Below are 22,992 nucleotides of genomic sequence, written 5' to 3'. Positions count from 1 at the left end.
ACAAAGTACCACCACAGCAACAATAGATCCCCGTGTAACAAAGTATCACCACGGCAACAATAGATCCCTGTGTAACAAAGTACCACCCTGGCAACAATAGACCCCCGTGTAACAAAATACACCACGGCAACAATAGATCCCCGTGTAACAAAATACACCACGGCAACAATAGATCCCCGTGTAACAAAGTATCACCACGGCAACAATAGATCCCTGTGTAACAAAGTACCACCCTGGCAACAATAGACCCCCGTGTAACAAAATACACCACGGCAACAATAGATCCCCGTGTAACAAAATACACCACGGCAACAATAGATCCCCGTGTAACAAAGTACCACCACGGCAACAATAGATCCCCGTGTAACAAAGTATCACCACGGCAACAATAGATCCCTGTGTAACAAAGTACCACCCTGGCAACAATAGATCCCCGTGTAACAAAGTACCACCACGGCAACAATAGATCCCCGTGTAACAAAGTATCACCACGGCAACAATAGATCCCCGTGTAACAAAGTACCACCCTGGCAACAATAGATCCCCGTGTAACAAAATACCCCCCGGCAACAATAGATCCCCGTGTAACAAAATACCCCCCGGCAACAATAGATCCCCGTGTAACAAAATACACCCCGGCAACAATAGATCCCCGTGTAACAAAATACACCTCTGCTCTAGAGCATCAAAAAAGATAAAATGAGATACAAACATCCTAAAGATTACTTGGGAATGTAGAATGGATGTCCCCCAGTGTTTGTGGCCAGAGATGGTCACATGGTCCACCACAACCAAGCTGGGAAGGAATATGGAAATGAATACAATACGGACCGCGCATTCATAGTGCAAATATGAAGGGCTCTGTGACAAGATCTAAAACACAATATAGACACCGATACAGACTGACCAGTCCCAGTAAGTGAAGTACAAAGTGCTGCGATTCTTGACTGTGAACTCCGAGTACAGACAGGTGCCCCACTGCACCCCACATGGACTTACACCATCATCCCGTGACCACGGCTCTCTAGGATGGACGTTTGTGCTTTTGGGACTCTGCCAGTATGCAGTGTTGCTAATGGTAACCGGTTGTTCGTCCAAAAATGCTGTCAGAACCAACTCTCTCCTCTCCCATTGGGTTCTGGTCTTGTGAATGGCAGCACACAGGTGGATATAACGATGGTCAGGTGATCTCCTGAAGATCACCTTGCAGATCACCTGACCATCATTATGTCCACCTGTGTGCTGCCATTCACAAGACCAGAACCCAATGGGAGAGGAGAGAGTTGGTTCTGACAGCATTTTTGGACGAACAACCGGTTACCATTAGCAACACTGCATACTGGCAGAGTCCATCCTAGAGATAGATCGATGTTTTTTTTTGATTCAATGCTTTACATTGTAGAGGAGAGAGGTGGGGTCTTATTGACCCCCCACATCTCTCCATAAAGAGGAGCTGCCACTAATTATGTCTCATTGACCCCCCACATCTCTCCATAAAGAGGACCTGTCACTAATTATGTCTCATTGACCCCCCACATCTCTCCATAAAGAGGACCTGTCACTAATTATGTCTCATTGACCCCCCACATCTCTCCATAAAGAGGACCTGTCACTAATTATGTCTCATTGACCCCCCACATCTCTCCATAAAGAGGAGCTGCCACTAATTATGTCTCATTGACCCCCCATATCTCTCCATAAAGAGGAGCTGCCACTAATTATGTCTCATTGACCCCCCATATCTCTCCATAAAGAGGACCTGTCACTAACTAGGTCTTATTGACCCCCCATATCTCTCCATAAAGAGGACCTGTCACTAATTATGTCTCATTGACCCCATATCTCTCCATAAAGAGGACCTGTCACTAATTATATCTCATTGACCCCCCCATATCTCTCCATAAAGAGGACCTGTCACTAATTATGTCTCATTGACCCCATATCTCTCCATAAAGAGGACCTGCCACTAATTATGTCTCATTGACCCCCCATATCTCTCCATAAAGAGGACCTGTCACTAATTATATCTCATTGACCCCCCATATCTCTCCATAAAGAGGACCTGTCACTAATTATGTCTCATTGACCCCATATCTCTCCATAAAGAGGACCTGTCACTAACTAGGTCTTATTGACCCCACATCTCTCCATAGAGGACCTGTCATTAATTATGTCTCATTGACCCCCCATATCTCTCCATAAAGAGGACCTGTCACTAATTATGTCTCATTGACCCCATATCTCTCCATAAAGAGGACCTGTCACTAATTATGTCTCATTGACCCCCCATATCTCTCCATAAAGAGGACCCGTCACTAATTATGTCTCATTGACCCCATATCTCTCCATAAAGAGGACCTGTCACTAATTATGTAATATTGCGGACCCACGGGTGGGTGCCATTAGTTCTAATGCCACGCCGCCCGCACTGAAAAACGCAACCGTACTGGGAATCTCGGCTGCGTTTTCCAAAGAAGTACAGGGACTTCTTCCCTGCGTGTCACGGGCATGGGAGTCCATTCAAATAAATGGGCTCTCGTGCCCGTGCAAAACGCGGCCCGCACGGCCGCATAGGTGTGAACCGGTGGTGAGCCCCAGTGGAGAGTGTAAGCCAAAGCATGGAAGCCGAGCTGTCAAAGGTTTGACATCATGGGAACCTCAGCAGAGACATCAGACTCTGGAGGCATGTGGGGGGACGTAGCTACGCATTTCAAGGCAGTAACGACTCTTTCTCAAGCCTTTCCAATTCCCACTTATTTTGGAAAAGGTTCCTTACTTCCTGTTGGATAGGCACAACCGAAAATGAGGCACCCTTTCCAAAGTAAGTGAAAGAGAGATCTCCGCAACAAGTTAAAAATGGAAAAAGCATTCATTACTCAAAACGAAGAAAACTCTGGACCATAGACACTGTTAGATCATAGACACTGTTGGACCATAGACACTGTTGAATCATAGATATAAAATGGAAAAGCATTCATTACTGAAAACTAAGAAACTCTGGACCATAGACACTGTTGGACCATAGACACTGTTGGACCATAGACACTGTTGGACCATAGATATAAAATGGAAAAGCATTCATTACTGAAAACTAAGAAAACTCTGGACCATAGACATTGTTGGACCATAGACACTGTTGGACCATAGACACTGTTGGACCATAGACACTGTTGGACCATAGATATAAAATGCAAAAGCATTCATTACTGAAAACTAAGAAAACTCTGGACCATAGACATTGTTGGACCATAGACATTGTTGGACCATAGACACGGTTGGACCATAGACACGGTTGGACCATAGACACGGTTGGTCCATAGACACGGTTGGTCCATAGACACGGTTGGTCCATAGACACGGTTGGTCCATAGACACGGTTGGTCCATAGACACGGTTGGTCCATAGACACTGTTGGTCCATAGACACTGTTGGTCCATAGACACTGTTGGTCCATAGACACTGTTGGTCCATAGACACTGTTGGTCCATAGACACTGTTGGTCCATAGACACTGTTGGTCCATAGACACGGTTTAGATATCGTCTTCCTGCCCCTGTAACAGTGTTCAGCTGAGGTCAGTGTCACCCGCAAGGCTCTGAGCACAGCCCCTACTCCTGCCTTTGTGAGATACTCCTCTTAGTATGTCTTAGGAGAGCATTAACTCTTGTGAAGGAAGCTGTCCCATTAATGCCCAGCGATGGCTCCCCGCGGACTGCGGATTTACTGTACTTGAGAGTAAGCGGAGAGTAGACACTGACATGAAGTCAGCAGCTGTCTGAAACGAGTTAATTTTGCAACCTGTTTACAGCTGGAAAGTAAATCTATCCTGACACAGATGCCATGCTGGCAAAACCTTAATGAAATCTTCTGGGGGTCATGTGGAGTTCTGACGGCGGGCCAGAAATACACACCGCCTACACCAGCACGTGCTGCCAGGGATCTGCTGCGCACACAGCCCACGGACAGGTAACCGAGCCTGGAGGACTTATGTCCAACGCTGGAATGTCACTCCAACAACTGGGAAATTCCTTCGTAGACAAAGCCTGTTAGGCTGGGCCTCGTATATCCAAGTGTCTGGGAAATAGGAAGGGGGGGGGGGGGGCTATTGTCTCAGACAGTCCGTGTTGCAGCTAATTAGAGTCTTCCACTGCATGGGACAATAAAAGTTTGAATCTGATTAGATGTCTTAAGGAAACATAGATTGAACCATTTGTATCAGATACCAAACAATGTGAACGTAATATGGACAAAGGGGAACGGAGCTGCCTATAACCACTTCCCGTCCGGCCCATGTAGATAAACAGCCAGATGGGAGCGCTGCTGAAGCGGGTTGACGTCTCTAAACGTCACCCCGCATTCATAGCCTGTACGTGCTCCCCTGCGATCGGTGCCCGCTGTGTCCTCCGGATCACTGTGTCGGGCCTCTGTACGAGGTCCCGATCATGTGATCATTGATTGGCCAATCAGTGATCACATGAATAGTGGTAAACAAGATGTCGCTTCCGGACATCATTCTTTACTACGTGTGAAATCTGTGAATGATCACAGAGGTCACATGGTACAGGGCTATTCACAACAGCCTTGTACCATGTGACAAGCTGTGACCAATCACAGCTCACTCAGTAGTTCTCAATGGCTGCAAGAATGCAGCCATTGAGAAGGAGAAATGATTGCTTTTACACCCATAAAGGCTGTATAAGCAATCAGTGTAAAAAAAGAAAAAAAAAAAATCTTCATTACCCCCCCCACAAGTAGTACAATAGGAAAATAAAATGTTGAGGGTAATCTATTCTATAATGCAGCGTGCCGTAAAAGAGAAGGAAAAGTTTAAAATCATACTTACCTAGGTGGATGCTGCATCTGTCCCCCGCCGGCTGTACGGCTCCGTTCACACCAGTGCGTTTGTTACTGCTTTTTGCAGAAACTCACTACAGTCCATGTAACATGGTTTCCTATGGGACACGTTCACATCTGTGCTTTTTTGAGCTGCTGCGGTTTTCGGAAAAGGTCGGGCCTTTTTTTCGAAGCAAAAATCAGCGCTTTTAGCTACAATAGAGTTCAATGGAGAATCTGCTGAAATGCATGGTAGTGCATTTTTGGCACGTTTTGCATTTCTCTTCTGCCCAGCAAAAAAAAAAAAAAAAAAGAGCAAAATGCGTCAAAAACACATGTAGAAAAAAAAAAAAACGCAAAACGAACTGCAAAAAGCACTGCAGAACGAACAAAAAGCAAACTGCGGGTGTGAACGGAGCCTTAGTGTGAGAATTCACATGACCGCTGCGTTCTCACAGCCACTCGGAGCAGAGAGTGGTGCCTGTCAGTCATCGCTGTCTGCTCTGCCCTCCCTTGCGCTCACTGGAGCGCTAGGCTGCGAAGAGGAGGGAGAGGCTGGCTCAAGCTCTCAGCAGATCGCTGATAGGCTGAGCCAGGTGCCGCTCCAGACTCTTGGGTGGATCCAGACTTTAAAGTCAGGATATGTTTCCCCAGCCTGGACCGTTTGAGTTACGTCAGGCGACAGCAGGCTTCAAAAACACGTGTAGAAAAACGCAAAACGAACTGCGAAAAGCACTGCAGAACGGAGAAAAAGCAAACTGCGGGTGTGAACGGAGCCTTAGTGAGAATTCACATGACCGCTGGAGCGCTAGGCTGTGAAGAGGAGGGAGAGGCTGGCTCAAGCTCTCAATGGATTGCCGAGAGGCTGATCCAGGTGCCGCTCCAGACTCTTGGGTGGATCCCGACTTTAAAATCGGGATATGTTTCCCCAGTCTGGACCGGCTGAGTTACGTCAGGCGACAGCAGGCTTCAATCTGCTGTCAGCTGAAAATGGGTCACAGGAGTGAAGAACGAACTGCACGCCTGTGATCCACAGAAGTATAGCCAAGAGAGCTTTGCCTGTACTTCTCCTTTAAGAAATGATACATTGTGACTCGTGCCCTGTGAGTGTTCCATAGAGAAAATACCCGGATATACACATGAAAGGGACTACTAGTCTGAGCACCGAGTGCACCCATATCTCAATGGTTTAACCGGCTAATGGAAAGATCGTGGTTAATCATTCATACTCTGAATGGTCTAGGAGTGTCAGTGGGGTACCCCAAGGTTCAGTGTTATTAGTGGGGTACCTCAAGGTTCAGTGTTATTAGTGGGGTACCCCAAGGTTCAGTGTTATTAGTGGGGTACCTCAAGGTTCAGTGTTATTAGTGGGGTACCCCAAGGTTCAGTGTTATTAGTGGGGTACCTCAAGGTTCAGTGTTATTAGTGGGGTACCCCAAGGTTCAGTGTTATTAGTGGGGTACCTCAAGGTTCAGTGTTATTAGTGGGGTACCTCAAGGTTCAGTGTTATTAGTGGGGTACCCCAAGGTTCAGTGTTATTAGTGGGGTACCCCAAGGTTCAGTGTTAGTAGTGGGGAACCTCAGGGTGCAGTGTTATTAGTGGGGTACCTCAAGGTTCAGTGTTATTAGTGGGGTACCTCAAGGTTCAGTGTTATTAGTGGGGTACCCCAAGGTTCAGTGTTATTAGTGGGGAACCTCAGGGTGCAGTGTTATTAGTGGGGTACCTCAAGGTTCAGTGTTATTAGTGGGGTACCCCAAGGTTCAGTGTTATTAGTGGGGTACCTCAGGGTTCAGTGTTATTAGTGGGGTACCTCAGGGTTCAGTGTTATTAGTGGGGTACCTCAAGGTTCAGTGTTATTAGTGGGGTACCTCAAGGTTCAGTGTTAGTAGTGGGGTACCTCAAGGTTCAGTGTTAGTAGTGGGGTACCTCAAGGTTCAGTGTTATTAGTGGGGTACCTCAAGGTTCAGTGTTATTAGTGGGGTACCTCAGGGTTCAGTGTTAGTAGTGGGGTACCTCAGGGTTCAGTGTTATTAGTGGGGTACCTCAAGGTTCAGTGTTATCAGTGGGGTACCCCAAGGTTCAGTGTTAGTAGTGGGATACCTCAAGGTTCAGTGTTAGTAGTGGGGTACCCCAAGGTTCAGTGTTAGTAGTGGGGTACCTCAAAGTTCAGTGTTAGTAGTGAGGTACCTCAAGGTTCAGTGTTATTAGTGGGGTACCCCAAGGTTCAGTGTTGGGACCCTTACTTTTTAATATATGTATAAACAATATAGGGTCGGGGGTTATAAATCCCATTCCAGTCTTTGCAGATGACACCAAGCTGTGCCGGGAATATCGTCCTTACAGGATGTCTCCAATTTACAAGCCGACCTCAATGCTCTGTGTAATTGGGGGACTATGGGGCCAATGAGGGTTAACGGTGATAAATGTAAGGTTCTGCACTTGGGGGCTAAGAATATGCATCATACATACTGGGGGGGGGGGTGCAACTGGGGGGGGGGGGTCAATGGTGGAGAAGGATCTGGGGGGGGTCAATAGTGGAGAAGGATCTGGAGGGGGGGGGGTCAATGGTGGAGAAGGATCTGGAGGGGGGGGTCAATGGTGGAGAAGGATCTGGAGGGGGGGGTCAATGGTGGAGAAGGATCTGGAGGGGGGGTCAATGGTGGAGAAGGATCTGGAGGGAGGGGTCAATGGTGGAGAAGGATCTGGAGGGAGGGGTCAATGGTGGAGAAGGATCTGGAGGGAGGGGTCAATGGTGGAGAAGGATCTGGAGGGAGGGGTCAATGGTGGAGAAGGATCTGGAGGGGTCAATAGTGGAGAAGGATCTGGGGGAATCAATGGTGGAGAAGGATCTGGGGGGAATCAATGGTGGAGAAGGATCTGGGGGGAATCAATGGCGGAGAAGGATCTGGGGGAATCAATGGCGGAGAAGGATCTGGGGGAATCAATGGCGGAGAAGGATCTGGGGGGAATCAGTGGTGGAGAAGGATCGGGGGGAATCAATGGTGGAGAAGGATCGGGGGGAATCAATGGTGGAGAAGGATCGGGGGGAATCAATGGCGGAGAAGGATCTGGGGGAAATCAATGGTGGAGAAGGATCGGGGGGAATCAATGGTGGAGAAGGATCGGGGGGAATCAATGGTGGAGAAGGATCGGGGGGAAATCAAAAGGTGGAGAAGGATCTGGGGGGGTCAATGGTGGAGAAGGATCGGGGGGAATCAATGGTGGAGAAGGATCGGGGGGAATCAATGGTGGAGAAGGATCGGGGGGAATCAGTGGTGGAGAAGGATCGGGGGGAATCAATGGTGGAGAAGGATCGGGGGGAATCAATGGTGGAGAAGGATCGGGGGGAATCAATGGGGGAGAAGGATCGGGGGGAATCAATGGTGGAGAAGGATCTGGGGGAATCAATGGTGGAGAAGGATCGGGGGGAATCAATGGTGGTCATCACAGAGGACAAGGGGGCGCTCTTTACGTCTGGAGGAAAAGAGATTTAATCTCCAAACACGGAAAGGTTTCTTCACAGTAAGAGCTGTGAGAATGTGGAATAGACTCCCTCAAGAGTTGGTTGTGACCAGCTCAGTGGATTGCTGTAGGAAAGTCCTGGATTCTTTCTTGGATACACAGAATATAACTGGATGTAACATTTATAGGGGAAGTTGATCCAGGGAATATCTGATTGCCTCTCGGGGGATCAGGAAGGAATTTTTTCCCTGCAGGAGCAAATTGGATCGTGCTTTGCTGGGTTTTTTTCCTTCCTCTGGATCAACTGTGGGTGTAGGATTGTAACACTTTTTGTTTATGGTTGAACTGGATGGACGTTTGTCTTTTTTCAGCCAGACTAACTATGTAACCATGTCTTTTTTTCAGCCAGACTAACTATGTAACTGTCTTTTTTTCAGCCGAACTATGTAACTATGTCTTTTTTTTCAGCCAGACTAACTATGTCCTTTTTTTTTCAGCCAGACTAACAATGTAACTATGTCTTTTTTTTTCAGCCAGACTAACTATGTAACTGTCTTTTTCAGCCAGACTAGCTATGTAACTGTCTTTTTTCAGCCAGACTAACTATGTAACTATGTCTTTTTTTTCAGCCAGACTATGTAACTGTCTTTTTTTCAGCCGAACTATGTAACTATGTCTTTTTTTCAGCCAGACTAACTATGTAACTGTGTCTTTTTTTCAGCCAAACTATGCAACTGTCTTTTGTTCAGCCAGACTATGTAACTGTCTTTTTTCTCAGCCAGACTGTGTAACTATGTCTTTTTTTTCAGCCAGACTATGTAACTATGTCTTTTTTTTCAGCCAGACTATGTAACTATGTCTTTTTTTTCAGCCAGACTATGTAACTATGTCTTTTTTCTCAGCCAGACTATGTAACTATGTCTTTTTTTTCAGCCAGGCTATGTAACTATGTCTTTTTTTCAGCCAAACTATGTAACTATGTCTTTTGTTCAGCCAGACTATGTAACTATGTCTTTTTTTCAGCCAGACTAACTATGTAACTGTCTTTTTTTCAGCCAGACTAACTATGTAACTGTCTTTTTTCAGCCAGACTAACTATGTAACTATGTCTTTTTTTTTCAGCCAGACTAACTATGTAACTGTCTTTTTTTTTTCAGCCAGACTAACTATGTAACTATGCAATGTCGAAGTTTGCTTTCAGCTAAACATCGCCGTATTACAAACTGTAAAGTGGATTACAGTTTCCCTGCAAGAGTGAAATCATTAAAAATGAGGACAGATCGTCTTTTGTACAACAGATTCAATTCTCACAATTAGCAAGAGACCCGAGAAGGAGCCGTGACAGGATACGGAACATCTCTCATCGCCGTCCGCTATAAAACTCCCAAAGGTGCCACCAGATAACCATTAAATTACGGGAAGCGTGGAACGGGAAGCACAACTGGTCGGCACAATTCTAAAGAGCTACTGCACTTCCTCGGTGATAACAGGACACATACTTTACAGTCTGTACATCTCCGACATATGAACAAAAACCTCATTTACTGCCTGCTTGTCAGCGCCAGACGATTGTCAAATGTTCCGTTCCCTCGGCCACTGCAAGCTGACCTCATGTGACTAGCGCAGCGCATGTCATCACCCGGCTCCGGTTATGCAGACTCCATACATCCACCCGAAATTGATTCAACACATTCGTCTTCGGCTTCTCCTTCCCATCACTTACAACAAGTGGCAAGATCATAAACAAGCCATTCAGAGCAATTAAAATTTTATATACTGTATGATGGAATTTGGCCCGGGACTCCGACATTCGAGGCTCCGAACTGATCATAAAAAAAAAAAAAAAGTGTGACAAATAGGTTAAACCGTATCCAAACATCACCCATCAACAATGGAAATGAGGTCACGGTGCGTTTACCACGACGCTGGACCGCGCAGCAATTATGATATATTTTAACTAATACGTTACGAACGAAAACAACTGTTTAGTTACACTTGGCGCTTGCGGTGCGTTTCGATGTGAGGCTTTATTTTCTACGGGCTGAGGCAGAAATCTACGGAGCGCCGTTAACCCCTTCACACCTAAAGGGTAAAACAAAATGTTAATGCCTAAGAACAATTTTGCACCGTTGACACGCGTTCGTAAAAACCGCACGTATCACCGCAACTACTTTATACATCCGGGTGGATTATACGTTTGTTTTTTTCAGGACAAATTGGGCTTTCATTTGCTGGTAAATGGTAATGGATATCTCGTTTTTTTTTTTTTTTTTTATTATTATTATCAAAAGGAAAAACTAGCCCAAAATAGTAAAAAAAAAAAAAAATATATATTTTTTTTAAATTTTGTTGTATGTTACTACCATAACCTACCAAAGAACAACCCAAAATACATTTTCCAGCTCTTGCAACCGCAGCGATCCCATATATGTGTGTGTTATTTGTTGTTTGTACCCGTAGTACGGGCACACAAACAATAGTGCACAGGGGCCGACTGACAACTCATGGGGCCCCTGGGCAATAGGAGATCATGGGGCCCGTGTCCTCGCCCACACTCAAGCCACACCCATGTGAGGCTCTATTTTCTATGGGCTGTGGCAGAAATCTACGGAGTGCCGTTAACCCCTTCACACCTAAAGGGTGAAACAAAATGTTAATGCCTAAGAACAATTTTGCACCGTTGACGCGCGTTCGTAAAACTGTCAATATCACCGCAACTACTTTGTACATCCGGGTGGATTATACCACGGTTTTTTTTATCAGGACAAATTGGGCTTTCATTTGCTGGTAAATGGTAATGGATATCTCTTGATTTTTTTTTTTTATTATCAAAGGAAAAACTAGCCCAAAATAGTGAAAAAAAAAAAAGAAAATTTTTTTTTTATTTAGCTGTATGTTACTACCATAACCTACCAAAGAACAACCCAAAATACATTTTCCAGCTCTTGACAATCGCAGCGATCCCATATATGTGTGTTATTTGTTGTTTGTACCCATAGTACGGCCCACAAACAATAGTGCGCAGGGGCGGACTGACAACTCATGGGGCCCCTGGGCAATAGGGGATCATGGGGCCCGTGTCCTCGCCCACACTCAAGCCACACCCAAAAAAGCCTATGAAAGGTACCAGGGGCATCTCGTGGGGCCCCCTACTGACCCCGGGCCCTTGAGTTTCCGAATGGTCAGTCCGCCCCTGAAAGTGCACATTTTGTTTTTTGGGAGTTTTCTTTACCTAAAGCACACTGACTGACACGGATACCAATTTACAAAAGAAAAAAAAACAAAAAAAACCCCTGACCTTTGAACCTGACCTTGACCCAAACACTAACCCTGGCAATGAACTAGAGAAAACCTTGATCTAGGTATTTGTTCTTTATTTTTTAATATTTACTTATCTCTTTTTTTTTTTTTTTTTTTTTTTAACAAACATTTTTTTTTCCCACTATGCCAGGAGTTACCCTAGTTTCGCATCTATGCGGCCGTGCGGGCCGCGTTTTGCACGGGCACAAGAACCCATTCATTTGAATGGACTCCCGTGCCCCTTGACACGCAGAGAAGAAGTCCCTGCACTTCTGAAAACGCAGCCGAGGTTCCCAATATGGCTGCGTTTTCCAGTGCAGGCGGTGTGCCATTGAAACTAAATGCACCCGCACCCCGTGGGTCCACATTCCTCTGCAGGTGGTGCGGCTGCACGGATTTTCGTGAGGATCCGCAGCCGCACCGCCTGCACACGTGAACCTAGCCTAAAGGATGAGTGTCCACATATACACTATACCACCAAAAGTATTGTCCCCGCCCTCCAGATCATGTGATTCAGGTGGTCCAATCCCCTCCAAATCATGTGATTCAGGTGTTCCAATCCCCTCCCAATCATGTGATTCAAGTGTTCCAATCCCCTCCCAATCATGTGATTCAGGTGCTCCAATCCCCTCCATGGACACAGGTGTATAAAATCATCTCCTAGGCATGCAGACGGCTTCTACAATCATTGGTGAAAGAATGGGTCGCTCTCAGGAGCTCAGTGACTCCAAGCGTGGTCCCGTGATAGGTGGCCACCTGTGCAATAAGTCCATCGGATCCATGGATTTTTGTGCGGATCCGCAGCCGCACCACCTGCACAGATATGAACCTAGCCTTAGAGAGATACAATGCATCTCTCTCCTCCATTCATAGAGAAACAGGTACAGTGACTGATCACTGTGATAGCCAACCAGAGGCTATCACAGCGATCATGTGACCCAGAATCGTGAGTCACGGCGCCGATCGTTAGAACGGGACCCGACGCTTTCAGTGACACCCCAGTCTTTGTGTGGAGCGTGTTCCCAGCAGAAAAACAGGTACGCAAATATCCGCCCCCACGGAAAAAAGCCCAGTTCTGTGAGGCCACATATTCGTGTGACGTCGGCATGAAGGGGTCAAGAAGACGCGTTCTTGATAGTAACACCATTTTCACAATTTTATTTATAAGACCAGGCCTTTTTTTGACACTGTAAAAATCAGTGTTTGTTTTATAGAAAATTACTTAGAACCCCTAAAACACATATATATATTTATTTATCAGAGGCCCTAGAGAATAAAATGGTGGGTGTTGACATTTTTTTATGTCACATGGTGTTTGAGTAGTGGTTTCTCAAGCGCAATTTAAAAAAAATACACTTTAAAGAATCATAATGCACAAAAACCTACCATAATGCCCAACTCTTTGGTAAAATATAAGAGAACGTCGAGCAAATGGATACCAAACATGCCAAGCTTTAAAATTTGTCAGATTTGTGGCTTTGGGTTTAATACAAAGCAACAGAGTGTGAAAGCAAAAATTATTATTATACAGTATTTATATAGCACCAAAGGGTATGCTCAGCGCTGTACAGTATCAAGGGGGACAGAACATGAGACAAGACAGTAACAATACAATACACGAGGGGATCGAGGGCCCTGCTCTTTCGAGCTTACAATCTAGGAGGGAGGGGATAGTGGTACAGGAGGAGATGGCTGCGGGGGATGGAGTGGTGGGAGGAGTGGAGGAGGTTAGTTGATAGGTGAGGTCAGGTTGGGGTAGGCTTCCCTGAAGAGGAGGGTTTTCAGGGTGCGCCTGAAGGTGAGGAGGGTAGGTGACAGTCTGATGGATTGGGGTAGGGAGTTCCAGAAGATGGGGGAAGTCCTGGAGAAGTTCTGCAATCGGGCGTGGGAGACCAGGGAGCTAGAGAGTAGGAGGTCCTGTGAGGAGCGGAGGGGACGGGTAGGGTGGTATTTGGGTATCAGGTCAGTTATGTAGTTTGGGGCGACATTGTGAATGGCTTTGTAGGTCAGAGTTGCTATAGGCAACGAGAACGCTATACAGTCAAAAGTTACAGGGACGTGCCTCCAAATTTTTTCAGTTTAGGTATTTCTAGTGAAGGGAACGGTTAATGTTACAATATACAAAGCCATTTTACTGCGCCATTACAAACTGAGTGAAGATTGTCACCCGAAAAAGATACAGGAGCTTTATTTCGGGTAGCAAATGAACATAGAGCAGCCCATTCAAGTGAATGGACTGCCCTATGCGACATGGAGAATCGCCTAAAAATCACGCTTTAAAAATCGTGTAGCCGGAACACTCGTGATAATGTGAACGGGGCCTCAACCTTATTGAGACCAGGGCCCAGTAAATTCTTCCAAAACCTTCCATGCCTCAACAGTGTAAAAAAAGGTTTACACGCACAATTAAAGTATGGGAGTGCAAAGTATGTCTTATGGTGGCTGTCACGTCGGTCACAGGATCAGAGAGCTCCCGCGGCAGTCGCAGGATCAGAGAGCTCCCGCGGCAGTCGCAGGATCAGAGAGCTCCCGCGGCAGTCGCAGGATCAGAGAGCTCCCGCGGCAGTCGCAGGATCAGAGAGCTCCCGCGGCAGTCGCAGGATCAGAGAGCTCCCGCGGCTGTCGCAGGATCAGAGAGCTCCCGCGGCTGTCGCAGGATCAGAGAGCTCCCGCGGCTGTCGCAGGATCAGAGAGCTCCCGCGGCTGTCGCAGGATCAGAGAGCTCCCGCGGCTGTCGCAGGATCAGAGAGCTCCCGCGGCTGTCGCAGGATCAGAGAGCTCCCGCGGCTGTCGCAGGATCAGAGAGCTCCCGCGGCTGTCGCAGGATCAGAGAGCGCCCGTGGCTGTCACGACAATCACATGATCAGAGAGCTCCCGTGGCTGTCACGGTGGTCACATGATCAGAGAGCTCCCGTGGCTGTCACAGGATCAGAGAGCTCCTGTGGCTGTCACGACGATCACATGATCAGAGAGCTCCCATGGCTGTCACAATGGTCACATGATCAGAGAGCTCCTGTGGCTGTCACGGCGGTCACATGATCAGACAGCTCTCGTGGGTATCACATGATCAGAGAGCTCCCGTGGCTGTCACGGTGGTCACATGATCAGAGAGCTCCCGTGGCTGTCATGGCGGTCACGTGATCAGAGAGCTGCCAATCACAAGTAGAGATCGGGAGCTTTCCGTTATCCCCCAGCGCACACTCTCAGCTGTTCTGCTTATCTTTAGGTACACACATACATGTGGCCTCTCGCTGTTAAGGCCCACCAGCCGACAGCCTGCATATACAGTATGGGTACAGCGAGCACCAAGGAGTTAAACTGCTCCCCACACTAACATAAATGCACACGTCAGTGGCGCTTACATACAAAAACTTGGATTGCGCTGTATTTTACATCCAGCTGTGCACAGCAGAGTGAGACCAATAATGCCAAGGTCATTGGTCGTGGTTACCTCTAAAAATGATGACCTGCCGGACTGGCAAGATATCACCTTGGCAACGTCTAACATTTTTATCAATAATACTTTAATTGACGCAAATTATAAATCTTTGCTGAGATGGTATCTGGTACATCCCCGGATGGCAAAGATACATCCATCTGCCTCTGCGATATGGCCAGGTCGGGTCTATGTTTCCCATCTGGTGGCAATGCAGTGACTAGATTTTGGATTCGAATGTTCAATTTAGTAATCTCAGTGACGGGTATAAATATTCGCAGATCCCCGGAGGCGGCGCTCTCACAAATTTTCAGATAATGTTCCCAAGAAATCTCATAAAATTGATTTCCTATATGTTTCTGGCAGCGAGGATTGCTATATCTAGACATTGGCGGCAATCGGTCATTCCACTTGACTATGTTAACCCCTTCCCTACCGGGCACTTATACCCCTTCCTGCCCAGGCCAATCTTCATCTTTCAGCGTTGTTGTACTTTTAATGACAATTGCGCGGTCATGCAACACTGTACCCATATTAAACTTTTAGCACTTTTCACACAAATAGAGCTTTCTTTTACTGGTATGTACTCGCCGCTGGGGGGTTTATTTTTTGCGCTGTAAACAAAAAAAGAGCAAAAATTCTGAAAAAAAAACAAAACAAGTTTTTCTTTGTTTCTATTACAAATTTTTGCAAAAAGGTAATTTTTTTCTCCTTTGATGAGGCTGCACTGATAGGCAGCACTGACAGGCACTGATAGGCAGCACAGATATGCAACAATGATGGGCACTGATAGGCAACAATGATGGGCACTGATAGACGGCACTGATAGGAAACAATGATGGGCACTGATAGGCAACAATGATGGGCACTGATAGGCGGTACTGATAGGAAACAATGATGGGCACTGATAGGCAACAATGATGGGCACTGATAGACGGCACTGATAGGAAACAATGATGGGCACTGATAGGAAACAATGATGGGCACTGATAGGTAACAATGATGGGCACTGATAGGTAACAATGATGGGCACTGATAGGCAACAATGATGGGCACTGATAGGCAACAATGATAGGCAACAATGATGGGCACTGATAGGCAACAATGATGGGCACTGATAGACGGCACTGATAGGCAAGAATGATGGGCACTGATAGACGGTACTGATATGCAACAATGATGGGCACTGATAGGCAACAATGATGGGCACTGATAGGCAACAATGATGGGCACTGATAGGCAACAATGATGGGCACTGATAGACGGCACTGATAGGAAACAATGATGGGCACTGATAGGTAACAATGATGGGCACTGATAGGCAACAATGATGGGCACTGATAGACGGCACTGATAGGCAACAATGATGGGCACTGATAGACGGCACTGATAGGAAACAATGATGGGCACTGATAGGTAACAATGATGGGCACTGATAGGCAACAATGATGGGCACTGATAGACGGCACTGATAGGCAACAATGATGGGCACTGATAGGCAACAATGATGGGCACTGATAGGCAACAATGATGGGCACTGATAGGCAACAATGATGGGCACTGATAGACGGCACTGATAGGCAACAATGATGGGCACTGATAGGCAACAATGATGGGCACTGATAGGCAACAATGATGGGCACTGATAGGCAACAATGATGGGCACTGATAGGCAACAATGATGGGCACTGATAGACGGCACTGATAGGCAACAATGATGGGCACTGATAGACGGCACTGATAGGCACTGACAGGCAACAATGATGGGCACTGATAGGCAACAATGATGGGCACTGATAGGCAACAATGATGGGCACTGATAGGCAACAATGATGGGCACTGATAGACGGCACTGGTAGGCAACAATGATGGGCACTGATAGGCAGCACTGATATGCAACAATGGTGGGCACTGATATGCAACAATGATGGGCACTGATAGGTGGCACTGATGGGCACAGGTGGGCGGCACTGATCATCAGTGCCCTGATGATCGGTGTCGATACCTCCTCTGACAACTGCCGGTTATCGGCAGTACTTTCCTCACGCTGAAAGTGCAGCCGATAACCGGCAACTGCATTTCCCGGTGATCTGCTGCGTCATTGGACGCGGCTGATCACGTGGTAAAAGGCAGCTGTGATTGGCCTTTTACCACATCATGTGATCAGCTGTGTCCGTAGGACATCATATGACGCCCTCCCAGAACTGGCCGGCCGCAGTGAAGCCGCCATTCAGCTATCTGCGGTCAGCAAATGGTTAAAAAGAAAGTTAATTGGATGATGATTAACGACAAACTCCCCTGTGTCCTACACAATAAATCGAACAAATCCGATGACAATGGAACCCGTGGATCCAATACCTCTCTGTGCCTTTTCTTTCTACTCTTTCCTTGGTTGTTTTTACTGCTTTGCATTGTATATTCTAGGCTGGCAAGGTGAGATATACTTGATCTCGAATTGGCCACGATTTATGTCTTGTCCTAACTGCCAATTGTTGCAGCAAACTTTGTTGTTTCTATCTGTATATACGATGGATCGTTGGTCATTGATAATGATTTTTTTTTTTTACTTATGTCTTTTTTCCTTTGTTAAACTATTCAATAAAAGCCATTGAAATAAAATGATGACCTGCATCACCTATAGCAAAGTTAGTTGCCATATCCCAGGCTCAAGCGATATGTTGGGTATCTATTTAATCGGCAGAAAGCAAAAGCAGCACAGTGATGCATTCATCTCTGTCACTCTGTTCTCTCCTCCTAACGGCATGCTTCATGTCACCACATGAACTGATTGTTTTCCTTGACTGCTTCTTTCTCTCACACTTCAGCCCTGCTGTACAGGGACTGCAAGAGGCTCATTACCAGATCACATTCAGGTACTTACACAGCAAACATTTAAAAATGGTTGTGCAGGATGAAGGTTTTTTTTTTTTTAAGGTAAAAAAAAAAAAAAAAATTTCTGTGTGCGGTTTCCCCCACAGCACCCCCAATACTCAGGTGAGCCCGATCTCGATCCAGCGCTGTGCACGGGAGCCTCAGCTGTCCCAGGTCTCTCTCCCCATTGGCTGAGACACAGCAGTCAATCACATCCAGTGAGTCAATGAGGAGGGAGCAGGGGCGCAGCTCTACATATCCTATGGATCCATAGAGTGGGGCTCCGGAGTGAGCACGCACCAGTGCCCCCATAGCAAGTCGCTTGCTACTGGGGGCACTGGTCAAGGGGGAGGAGCCAGGAGCGATGGGGGGGGGTTGTGGAGAGAATCGGGACTGCTCTGTGCAAAACGATTACACACGGGGAGATTTACTAAAGCTGGTGCACTCAGAATCTGGTGCAGCTGTGCATGGCAGCCAATCAGCTTCTAACTTCAGCTTGTTCAGTTAAGCTTTGCCAATAAAACCTGGAAGCTGATTGGTTCCTGTGCAGAAATGCACCAGATTTTACACTCTCCAGATTTAGAAACCCCAGAATTGGCAAGTATAACAGGTTTGCTATAAAAAGAAAAAAAAAAAAACCTTTAATATAATATATTAACGATGTATTAGTGATTACAGAGTTGCATTCCCACATGGAAGAAAAATATATTTGAAATATATTTTAAAAATATTCTTTCCAAATATAATGCCATATATTTGAAATGCTACAATTTTGGCCATATTAAAAATAATAAAATACACACACACACGTTTTTATTACAATACATATGAAATATATATTTTTAAAAATACATTTCATATACACTGTATGTCTTTAAAAATACAAATCTACATTTTTGGAATGCTTTTACAAATATATGTAAAAATATATGTTAAAATTACTTTTTTTTTAATATGATAGAAAAAATCTGAAGAAAATATTTAAAAAAAATATATATTTTTAAAAATATATATATTTTTTAAATACATTCTTAAGATTTTTTTTAACATAAAAAAGTCATTAACATATTTTTATATATTTGTAAATGCATTCCAAAAATGTAGATTTGTATTTTTAAAGAGATACAGTATATATGAAAACTATTTTTGTAATAAAAAACGCATTTCAACGTGCATTTCCGCCTGGCAGTACCAGTGTCGTTGGTTCGAATCCCAGCCACGGCACCACCTGTCTGGAGTTTGCATGTTCTCCCTGTGCCTGCATGGGTTTCCTCCGGATACTCCGGTTTCCTCCCACACTCCAAAGACATGCTGGTAGGTTAATTGGATCCTGTCTAAATAGTCCCTAGTATGTGTATGAATGTGAGTTAGGGACCTTAGATTGTACGCCCCTTGAGGGTTAGGGACCTTAGATTGTACGCCCCTTGAGGGTTAGGGACCTTAGATTGTACGCCCCTTGAGGGTTAGGGACCTTAGATTGTACGCCCCTTGAGGGTTAGGGACCTTAGATTGTACGCCCCTTGAGGGTTAGGGACCTTAGATTGTACGCCCCTTGAGGGTTTGGGACCTTAGATTGTACGTCCCTTGAGGGTTAGGGACCTTAGATTGTACGCCCCTTGAGGGTTAGGGACCTTAGATTGTACGCCCCTTGAGGGTTAGGGACCTTAGATTGTACGCCCCTTGAGGGTTAGGGACCTTAGATTGTACATCCCTTGAGGGTTAGGGACCTTAGATTGTACATCCCTTGAGGGTTAGGGACCTTAGATTGTACGCCCCTTGAGGGTTAGGGACCTTAGATTGTACGCCCCTTGAGGGTTAGGGACCTTAGATTGTACTCCCCTTGAGGGTTAGGGACCTTAGATTGTACGCCCCTTGAGGGTTAGGGACCTTAGATTGTACGCCCCTTGAGGGTTAGGGACCTTAGATTGTACGCCCCTTGAGGGTTAGGGACCTTAGATTGTACATCCCTTGAGGGTTAGGGACCTTAGATTGTACGCCCCTTGAGGGTTAGGGACCTTAGATTGTACGCCCCTTGAGGGTTAGGGACCTTAGATTGTACTCCCCTTGAGGGTTAGGGACTGATGTGAATGTACAATATATATGTAAAGCGCTGCGTAAATTGACGGCGCTATATAAGTACCTGAAATAAATTTTTCATATATATATATATATTTATTTATTTATTTTTTTTTTTAAATAGAAATATATTGAATATGGCCAAAATTGTAGCATTTCAAATATATGGCAATATGTTTGGGAAAAATATTTACAAAATATATTTCAAATATATTTTTCTTCCATGCGGGTTGTTTTAGGTCTTTTACATCTGTCCGGAGTTGGACTTTAAGTATAAAACAAACATCCGCATCATCTGCTAACACAACAGCTGCTCTGATCTGCCAATGTAAAGCAGCAACTTCTGACTGGGGACACGAGGGTGCAGCCTGTCCAAAACGATGCTCGATAGGAAATCAGGCAAGCCTTATTAAAAAAGGAAAACTACAGCCGCGCACTTCCGTCTGGGGAACCCGATACCTCTGAGCCCACTGCGATTTATTTTCAGAAGGGGAGCGAGCAGACATGAACATTTGATACCCAGTGGAGGAGGCATCAGCCCACGCTTACATGAAACTCTGTTGTGTTGAGAATGTGACGGCCATCTGGGCTCCAGCAGCAGGACACGAGCCCCGCCGAGCCCTCGTCGATCTTGCAGTGCCAGTCCGGCTGTTCCAGGGACCAGACCTGGGGAGGGAGAGAGAGGGAGATCAATGAAAGTCCGGAACACGGAGAGCTACCAAAAGGAACGTTCTGAACGCCTGCAACTATGAAGGACTGGAGGTGGATCCCGCTGCAAAAGTAAGTGCACAAGAGCCCATTATACAGCAGATTACATTTGAACTCTTCATATGGCTTTACCTAAATCTCAGCACGTGGGGGGTGTTTAACTAAATTCTTAAAACAATTCTATCAGCAAAAAAGAAACTTGCAAAAGAAGAATATTAATACTTACCCGTCCCAATGTCCATGCCTCTGATCTTCGCTGTCTTGAGGAGAGATACACCCACCACCAGAATCTTCAGCTTCTGACACTTCCAGGTGTGTCGGATTCCTGCAAGATTTACTGTGCGCTGTGTTTCCACCAGCTGGTGATCCCATAGCAGGCAGTGGGGCCCGCAGACATCGAACACTTCTAGTGTCAGATACTGAAGATCCTGGCGGCAGGTGTACATCAGAGGTGATGGTGGAAGGACAGGGGAGTATTAATACTGTTCTTCTGCAGGTTTGCTTTTGAGTTTTTTTAACCCCTTCCCTACGGGGCACTTATACCCCCTCCCTGCCCAGGCCGATTTTCAGCTTTCAGCGCTGTCGCACTTTGAATGACAATTGCGCGGTCATGCAACAATGTACCCGTATGAAATTTTTACCATTTTTTTTTTCACACAGATAGAACTTTCTTTTGGTGGTATGTACTCGCCGCTGGGGGGTTTATTTTTTTTGCGCTATAAACAAAAAAAGAGCAAAAGTTTTGAAAAAAAAAATTTTTTTTCTTTGTTTCTATTATAAAATTTTGCAAACAGGTAATTTTTCTCTGTCACGGATGTGCATTGATGAGGCTGCACTGATAGGCAGCACTGATGGGCACTAATGAGGTGGCACTGATATGCAACATGGCACTGACTGGTGGCACTGATGGGCACATGTAGGTTGCACTACTAAGCACTTATGGGCACTAATGAGGTGGCACTGATATGCAATATGGCACTGATGGGGGGCACTGATGGGCACATGTGGGTGGCACTACTAGGCACTGATGGGCACTAATGAGGTGGCACTGATATGCAACATGGCACTGACTGGCGGCACTGCGGGGCAGCACTGATGGGCACAAAAGGGAACAGGTGGGTGGCATTGATGGGCACTAATCGGTGGCACTGACTGGCGGCACTGCTAGGCACAGGTGGGTGGCACTACTAGGCACAGGTGGGTGGCACTGATGGGCACTAATGAGAACAGGTGGGTGGCACTACTAGGTACTGATGGGCACAGGTGGGGGGCACTGATGGACACTAATGTGAACAGGTGGGTGGCATTGATGGGCACTAATGTGTGGCACTGACTGGCGGCACTGCTGGGCACAGGTGGGTGGCACTGATGGGCACAGGTCGGTGGCAATGATGGGCACTAATGGGTGGCAATGAGTGGCAGCCCTGCTGGGTGGCACTACTAGGCACATGTGGGTGGCACTGATAGGCACTAATGGGAACAGGTGGGTGGCACTGTCTGGCGGCACTGATGGGCACTAACTGGCGGCACTGATGGGCACAGGTGGGTGGCACTGATGGGCACTAATGGGCGGCACTGCTGGGCACAGGTGGGTGGCACTGCTGGGCACTAACTGGCGGCACTGATGGGCACAGGTGGGTGGCACTGATGGGCACTAATGGCGGCACTGCTAGGCACAGATGGGTGGCACTGATCATCAGTGCCTTGATGATCTGTGCCGATCCGTCCTCTGACAATTGCCGGTTATTGGCAGTACTTTCCATACGCTGACTGTGTGAGGAAAGTGCAGCCGATAACCAACAACTGCATTTACCGGTGATCTGCTGTGTCATTGGACACGGCTGATCACGTGGTAAAATGCCTGCCGGTGACGGTGGATGAGAAGACCTGGCTTGGTGTCCTAGCTCATTCCAAAGGTGTTCAGTAGGGTTGAGGTTAGGACACAAGTTCCTCCACACCAAACAATGTCTTTACGGAGCTAGCTCTGTGCAGGAGCACAGTCATGGGGGGCCAGTAAAGGGCCTTAATTGCCTACATAGTCTTTGTATGCTGTAGTATTAATAGCAGGGACTTTTTCAGCGGGAACACAGTTCCGGCACCTACAGCATTAAATGTATGTAATGCAAGGAGTGAGGGGTGTGCTGGAGGGTCTATTGTTGCTGGCTGATATATAGTAGCAGGGGCGTCTACTGCGACTTGTGAGGGATCTATTGTTGTTTGGCAGTCAGTTGTTGCTGGGAGGGATCTACTTCAGGGAAGGGTCTATTGTTGCTAGGGGATCTATTGTAGCTGGTGTGTCTAGGGTT

At 46.4% G+C, this 22,992-nt stretch overlaps 1 protein-coding gene across 1 annotated transcript in view; it reads right to left on the bottom strand.

Annotated features, from left to right (window-relative positions):
* Nucleotides 1-22,992, bottom strand: part of WRAP73 (WD repeat containing, antisense to TP73) — a 77,162-nt gene that overhangs the window by 43,492 nt on the left and 10,678 nt on the right. Inside the window, 1 exon segment of the mRNA XM_089667085.1 lies at nucleotides 20,528-20,644. Within this exon segment, the coding sequence (XP_089523211.1) occupies nucleotides 20,528-20,644 (117 nt within the window).

Source organism: Staurois parvus, unplaced genomic scaffold (genome assembly GCF_062004578.1).
Source record: "Staurois parvus isolate SC_StPar_1 unplaced genomic scaffold, SC_StPar_1.0 ptg003011l, whole genome shotgun sequence".
Taxonomy (NCBI): Eukaryota; Metazoa; Chordata; class Amphibia; order Anura; family Ranidae; genus Staurois; species Staurois parvus.
Note: the sequence above shows the minus strand (reverse complement) of the source record. Positions and strands in the feature narration are given on the sequence as shown.